The sequence below is a fragment of the Leptodactylus fuscus genome, chromosome 8, assembly GCF_031893055.1.
Source record: "Leptodactylus fuscus isolate aLepFus1 chromosome 8, aLepFus1.hap2, whole genome shotgun sequence".
In the NCBI taxonomy this organism is placed as follows: Eukaryota; Metazoa; Chordata; class Amphibia; order Anura; family Leptodactylidae; genus Leptodactylus; species Leptodactylus fuscus.
Genome location: NC_134272.1, coordinates 20,760,439 through 20,767,818, shown reverse-complemented (window position 1 = coordinate 20,767,818; position 7,380 = coordinate 20,760,439). Strand labels below are relative to the sequence as shown.

Below are 7,380 nucleotides of genomic sequence, written 5' to 3'. Positions count from 1 at the left end.
CCTCAATATTCGACTATTCGAACGAATATCGAACCCCATTATAGTCTATGGGGAAAAAATGCTCGTTTCAGGGGATTCCACTCTTCGACTCAGGAGAGTCACCAAGTCCACTATCACACCCCAGGAAATGATGCCAACACCCTGGAATACAACTGGGACAGCAGGGGAAGCATGTCTGGGGGCATCTAACATGCCCAAGTCACCATATTACGTCGGGATCCCTGTCAGCTTGCGATATGCGGGAGCTGACTTTTTCCCATAGGAATGCATTTACCGAGACCTGTAACCATGAGAATGGGGGATCCTTTACATCTAGAGGAATAAAGGTTCTACTCTTCCATATTCATTGGCATTGCTTCTTTATAGTAAGATCGGTGAGATTATGGAACTCACAAGATGTGATGATGACTTATAACTTGTACAAGTTCAAGAGGGGCCTGGATGTCTTTGTTGAAAGTAAAAAATATCATAGGCTATGAGAGCTAAAAAAATTTCAAATAGGATATTGATCCAGAGATTTAGTCCGATTGCCGTGTTTGGAGTTCCAAAGGAATTTTTTCCCCTGATTGTTCAAATTGGAATTGACCTTATGGAGGTTATTTGCCTTCATCTGGATAAACATGCTAGGATTACAGGTTGGACTTGATGGATTTGTGCCCTTATCCAATTGTTTCAACTATGAATTTATTCTGTTACCACTATTGATATTAGTTCACATTGAATGTTTTCTTTAAGCTGCTGAGGGCGTCATCTTCTGTTATCTCCTTCCAGTTATCAGGCAGATTAGCTGGTTCAGCATGATATTCTTCAGCAAATTCCTCATTAAATTGGACAAAAATGTATTTCCAGTAATCAGAGGACTCAATACTGGGGTCGGGTTGGATGGCCCAGTCTGGATAGTAAGTGCGATATTCTTTGTATGGATGAGATTTCCAATCTGTATCTGAGTTTATAAAACAAGTTTCAGACACAACAGATGTTGAACAAATATCTGAGACTAAAATTTCACTCAACATATTTCTGTATCGTCCCAAACCTTGAGGTCTGTGGATTGATGCAAAGTGCTCCTTATGGTCCCCACCTCCAGCCTCACAGGGGACTTTACAGAACGGACATTGATGTCCACATCCAATCACTTGTTTGAACAACTCATCCTGAGGCTTCAATTTGACTTTGTGAAGTAGGAACTCAACAGTCTTAGACCTCAGCTCTGACTGGACCTGCTGTTCTGTCTGATCAAGGAAAACCTGAATATCAGATGAGAATTGAGAAACATTCACTTTGTTATTGAACAAAATGACTTTCATTGCTGTTTGGGAAATAACTAACTTTTCATCTAACTTCTTCTGAACATTTTCTAAGAACTTGGGAATGTCTTTACTCTTCAGAATTGTCTCTTCTGTAAGAACGCCTCTCACGTCTTTGATGATGGAGCGGATGAGATCTGCCTGTAATGGCTCTAGGGCTCCCGGCTTCTGATAGATTCCTGATATTTTATCCAGGATCCAGTTCTTTGAAAATGTTTCATAATGATTAATGTATTTAATGTAGTTTTTGAAAGACATTTCTTCCAGTAAGATCTTCAGGAGATTGTACTGGAAGAAGCTCCTACTTTTCAACATCTGGTTGTCTGAACCATGTAAAATGTCATCGACCATCATTCTCCCCAGATGGTCATACACATATTCAGTTATTGCTGGGGTCAGGCACTTCTCACAGAACTGCTTACCTCGGCTTAAAGATTCATTTTTTATTTTAAAAACATCAAAAAAGACACTCAGATAATCCGGCTTCAAGTTGTCTATGCAGGTTCTTGGGTCATTTGCTTTAATAAACCTGTCATGTATCTGCTGAAATCTTTTAGATGCTTTTCCAAAAATGAAGATCTTGATGTCCAACTCAAACTGTACGGTGAAGTGAAGAGACTTAGACTGATCAGACTCAAGTTTTTTACTGATCATCTGCACAATTTCCTGGCAGTAAGTGTCATCATAGTCCTCAGTGGTTTTCTCCTTCTCAGTGACATATCTGTCACAAATCTCTATCAGTGAGGCAGCAAAATCTTCAAGCTTTTCACAAAATTTATCACTTTTTCCCCATAAGTTATCCCAAGCTTTTTTATACCAAACTCTGTCAACATGGCTTTCATTAACAATAAAACTGGTACAGGGCTCTATTAACTTTTTCACAGCCAATAATGTTTCATTTATATCAGGTCCTTTGTTGCTCATGTCTTGTCTAAGTTGCCGGAGAATTGCTTGGCTCACATTACGTCTCTCCAGTTTCTCAATCTGTAAATCTGACAGGGTCTTCTCCCACATGGCATTAAATACATCTTCTACTTCTCCATCACTTAGCTCATTGTTCTTCTCTCTGCAGATTCTCAAGAGTTCATTGATTTTCTCTTCAATTAAGATTTGGTATTTTTTCTTTATGTCCTGAATCTTTAGGTTTCCTTTTTGCATAGAAAGTATTATTTCATACTTGTCAATAGCATTTCTTCTGAGCTCATTTCTTAGACTTGTAACGCTCTTTATAAAATCCTCACGATATCTTTCTATCAGATTAATGTTTTCTGATTCACTTTCAAAATATTTCTCTATCAGGTCGATTATTTTCTTCTCTTCATCATTCAGAAGACGATCAAGATCTCTGTATGTCTCGTCTCTGTTTTCATCAAAATTGTGAGTTTTCTGATTTCTAATGACAGTTTCTTTCCTCACTACCCATTCATGGACCTCTTTGGTAAAATTCCATTCCCACATAGAGAACTGCATTGATAACTTATTATAAGTTTCCGCCACCAGACTGTTTCTGAAGCTGAAGATGAATTTCTCATGTTTGACAGCCGTCCACAAACTCCTCACCCATTCACAAAATTCAGGTATTGTTGAAGCTCTGCCTTGATGTTTCTGGTTTATTAGGAACTGTAATAGATATTTCTTAAGCTCAGAAACATGTTCACTGTATCCTGAGCTTACAGGAGCCATTGGTGGGACCCCCTGCCACAGTCCTGGAATGTACCAGTTGTGTTTGTCCAGGTCATAGTCCATGACATCACTGAATTTTAGAATGCCACTTTTCTTTTCCATTTTTGAAGCCACCTTTGTCATTTTATCTAATTGTTCTAGAAGTTTCTTTCTGTCTCTCATATTCTTGTCATGGGCGGACACATCACTCACATTCTGATGGACAAACTGACAGTTTGGTTTCTTCCCAATCTCTTTCATCCTTAGAAATGCATGGACCACAATCTGTAAAATATCTTTCATCTCTGTGGCATTCTCCATGGCCATGTTGACTATGGTGATGTCACTCAACCCGACCACTAATGTGGCCAACTCATTGTCATGTTCATAACTGTTATCAAGTGAAGACAATTCAGGAGCTTTTAATCCTTCAGTATCAATCACCAAAATAAATTCACAACCAAGTTCCTTCTGAAGGTTCTCCTTTACTCTAATAAGGGTCATGAAGGCTCCACAAGTGCATCGTCCACTGGCCACAGGGAACTGTAGACCAAACATGGTGTTCAGAAGGGTGGACTTCCCTGTACTCTGCACTCCGAGTACAGTTATCACTCTCATCCTACATTGTCCTCCAGTCTTCTTATCCAGCTCAGTCAGGACATCAGTTATCCATTGTAAGGGAATGTTGGAGGCATCTCCATCTATCAGCTCCAATGGGAACCCATCCAAGAGGAGATCGGCAGCAGTGCCTGGGAAGTGACTGAACTGTTTAGCAAATTCTTTTTTTACAGTGAAATATTCAGATTCATAGAACTGTCCTAACTCTCGGAGGAAATGCTCAATTCCTAATGAACTCTCAGAAATTCTCTTATCAAGCTGCTTAAGCTCTTCCAGGTTAGCTGATGCATCTGGCTTGTTACACTTCTCTTTATATTCAGTCTGTAAATGGGATAAATCTTTTCGTGCAATGGAATCAAGATCAAATTTCATCCATTTCAAAAAATGTTTTTTCTCATCCTTAGACAAATGAGAAATTGCACTAAGAAATAAACCCATAGCTTCAGGGAGATCATGGAAATTTTGTTTCCTGAGCAGCAGCTCACGTTTCTTTCTTAGCTTTGACACATATAATTCTTGATCGTCTCCACCTTGTTTTGTCATTCTACAAAATTCCTTTTCTAATTTAGACAATTGTTTCCATAGATCTCCTTGTAATGTCAAGTTCTGATTCTTAAATGTTTCTACATCTTTTATCATTGAGGTGATGGTCTGGGAATAATTTCTTGCTGTCTGAAACTCAAGAGAAGCTTCATCTATATTGATGTTAAGATCAGAAACTTCTTTCCTGATATCCTTCAGTATTACCAGATTTGGATTATTTTTTACTTGGCCATCTAAGATTTTTTGTATCTTGTTCATGAAATCAGCATCATTCATGTTAGATGATTTTAGGACTACATTTGTTTTCTCGATCTTTAGGATTGGAATTAGATTCTGTATGTGTTTCTTTGTCTCTGGATTAACAACCTTGTCTTTACCTGGAGTGACAATAGCATAAAACTTGGTGTCAGATGGACCGCAGGATGATAATAACCTGAATTGTCTCTCACACATACTCTCAATAAATATAAAGGTGGCCGATGAGATTCTGGTGAGAAATGTGAATTGTTCCCAGTTGGACTGCAGGTCTCCACGTAGGTTGGCCACAGCAATAGGCTCGGAGAAAACATCCGATTTGCCACAAGGAAAGTACCAGGACATCTCCACCAGTCCATCAGATATCTTCCTTTCAATGTTCCCTCCTTCCATGTTGTCATGTATGAAGAAGTCATGATGTTGTTGTGCCGGGTTCAGAACCTGGTTTAGTAGTTTAGATTTAGATAATTTATTTGGCCCCAGCCTGACAAAAGAGAAGATCGGCATTTCAATATTCACCACATTGTCTTCTCTGAATCCTTTACTGTCTGCTAGTGACTGAGGTCTCCATTTCTTCACAATGTCTCTCATTGCCCAAAGCATGAAGGTGCAGCCTGAACCATCACCAGCGGGAAGCAGGAGAGGAACAGCAAACTGGCACATGGACATTTTAGTTACAATTTCTTGCTGAAGAAATTTATCGGAGCAGTTCAGGACAGCGCACAGAACATCTAAGGGGTGGATGGAATTTAACTTTTGATTTTCTCTTATATTACTGTTAAAGGAATCAAACGACTCATCATCTACACTTGAGCTTCGTTGTGATAGATCATCATCAAGTTCTGTTTTCCTTGCATTTCTGTCCAAGGCAATAATATTCAGTAAGAAGTGTTCAGGAAGATCTGCTATGGTTTTAGGCTTAAGATGATTTAAATTCTCCAGACCAATGCTCAAGACATTCCTCAGAGTCAGTTTCAAGCTTAGATTCTTCTTCAATCTCAATTCAAGCAGTAGGTCCTCCAAAGTTTTTGCTTTATCTGTAAAGAAAAAAATACATTCACAACTAAGAATGAAACTTTTTGTTTAACTTTTTTGAACCACAACTATAACACATATCAATTTTAACCAGGCAGGCCTGGGGTAATAATCTTTTGATTTTGTAATTTTTCAGAAGGGCCACTTAGATGTCCAGTGTCTTCTGTGAACAAATAGGCTCCATCTCCAGAGCTGTCTTCCAACCCATAGCTAAATATAGCTCAAGAATGGAATATTGGTGTCAGGACTTGAACCCAGGGACTTCGATGTCCCAGGCTCTAGCTCCTCCAACTGAGCTATTCAGCCTCCTGGACGGTTCCTGTGCTGATCTAAAGCCTAGTTCCCAGTGTCTCTAGTTTCAGTTCCCGCCTCTCTGGTTTGCTCCACCTTGTTCCTTGATTGAACTTCCTATTTAAATGCAGCCTTGCACTTCCTGCTGTGTAAGATTATTGTTCTCCTTGCCTGTAATCTAGCTAGTCTCTTCTGCTCTGCTGCTGTTACTGATGTTCATCTTGTGCATCAACCCCCGGCTTCCTCCTGACTACAACCTCCTCTCCTTGATCTCCGATTGTGCTACTGCATTACCTGCTGTTACCAACTCGGCTTGCTGACTACTCTCTCATCTGACCCCTTTGTACTGTGATATTTCCTGTTGCTGACTTGGATCGTACGACTACGTTATATTGGACCTCTGACACCTCCTGAAAGCTACCTGCTATTGCATATTCCTCTGCTTCTGGATTTCCATCAGCCTCTACAGTACACTTGCTCAGCCTAGCAATTTCCCCAAGTAAGTTGCACTAAAAGACTCCGAACCTGATCAAGACCGTTACAATTGGTTACTGGCAAAACATCTCATTTCTTTTCACACTGAAGCCTTGCTCAGGATTTCCGTCGTAGAGAAAATGTTAGATGGGGAGTTTAGGTTTGGAGACCCGCCATAGGCTAAAACACACTGTTTTTCGCTATTCCAATGGTTTTGGATTAGCAAGTTTCTTTGCGGCTAACACCCATCTTTTGTGAGTGAGGCTGAGTTGTATTACCAGTTTAACCCTGGATCCAGGATATCAGTTCCTATCACTTTAATTGTGGTTAATAGCAGACCTGATGACTGAAGAATTGGATGGGTCCTGAACTGTTGCACACCTGATGAAACTGATGCTCTATTTTATACTTACATACTACAACCTACAGACATTATCATTAGCTACAATTCATTATGGTATTATGAAGTAATCTTTAAAAAAATTCATTATGAGACTGTGCCTTTCATATAATTAAGACGAGATACTCACAGCATTGGAAGTGCTGAGACACTTTAGACAATTCTGGAAATCTGGGAATCATGTTCTCTAGATGAATAAGGAAATTCTCACACGCCTCTTCTCCCTTCTGAAGAATCAAGTCTATAAGATTATCTGTTTTTTCTTCTGGGTTTATAACGCCACACAGTACTTTGTAGTCTTCAAAGGTTATTAGCAGGAGAGAATCCACTTCATCCATGAAACCGTCCACATTCTCTTTCAATACCTCGGTCAATTTCCACCTCAGACGTATAATGGTTTTGGATGCCTCCATATCAATCTGTGAAAAGGTCAAGCTCAATTACTTCAACTTGGACAAGGAGAAGACTGCAAATGAGGAGGACCACCAGGTAATACTATAGAAAAGGAACACAATCAGTGAGGAACAAGGCAAAGGATGAGCGCCAGAATAACACCCACAAGACTTCAGCAAGACTGCAGGTGAAGGAAACACCTAGGATATACAATGGGAAGGCTACAGACAAGAATGTCCACAGAGGGATTAGGGGAGGCTGCAAATGAGGAGGAGGATACAAAAGAGGAACATGCTGAAGGCTTACACAGGAGAATGCAAAGAGAAGAACAAGTTCTAGATATATTAGAGCTTGACTTTTATAAGGGCTATATATTTCAATGGCACAATTTTTGGATATATA

General features: G+C 39.7%; 1 protein-coding gene across 1 annotated transcript; it reads right to left on the bottom strand.

Annotated features, from left to right (window-relative positions):
• Positions 1 to 707: 707 nt before the first annotated feature.
• LOC142217544 (interferon-induced very large GTPase 1-like) lies at positions 708 to 6,998 on the bottom strand. The gene is made up of 2 exons (XM_075285829.1): positions 6,716 to 6,998; positions 708 to 5,422 (listed from the first exon to the last, which is right to left on the bottom strand). Exons 1-2 carry the CDS (start codon positions 6,996 to 6,998, stop codon positions 708 to 710), a joined length of 4,998 nt encoding a protein of 1,665 aa, XP_075141930.1.
• Positions 6,999 to 7,380: the final 382 nt, after the last annotated feature.

What these genes read in the sequence shown, in the direction of transcription:
- LOC142217544 (XM_075285829.1), bottom strand. Translation starts at nt 6,998, where the DNA reads ATGGAGGCATCCAAAACCATTATACGTCTGAGGTGGAAATTGACCGAG. An exon ending in GTCTCAGCACTTCCAATGCT is followed by an intron (nt 5,423 to 6,715) that starts GTGAGTATCTCG and finishes TTTTCTTTACAG; the next exon opens with ATAAAGCAAAAACTTTGGAG.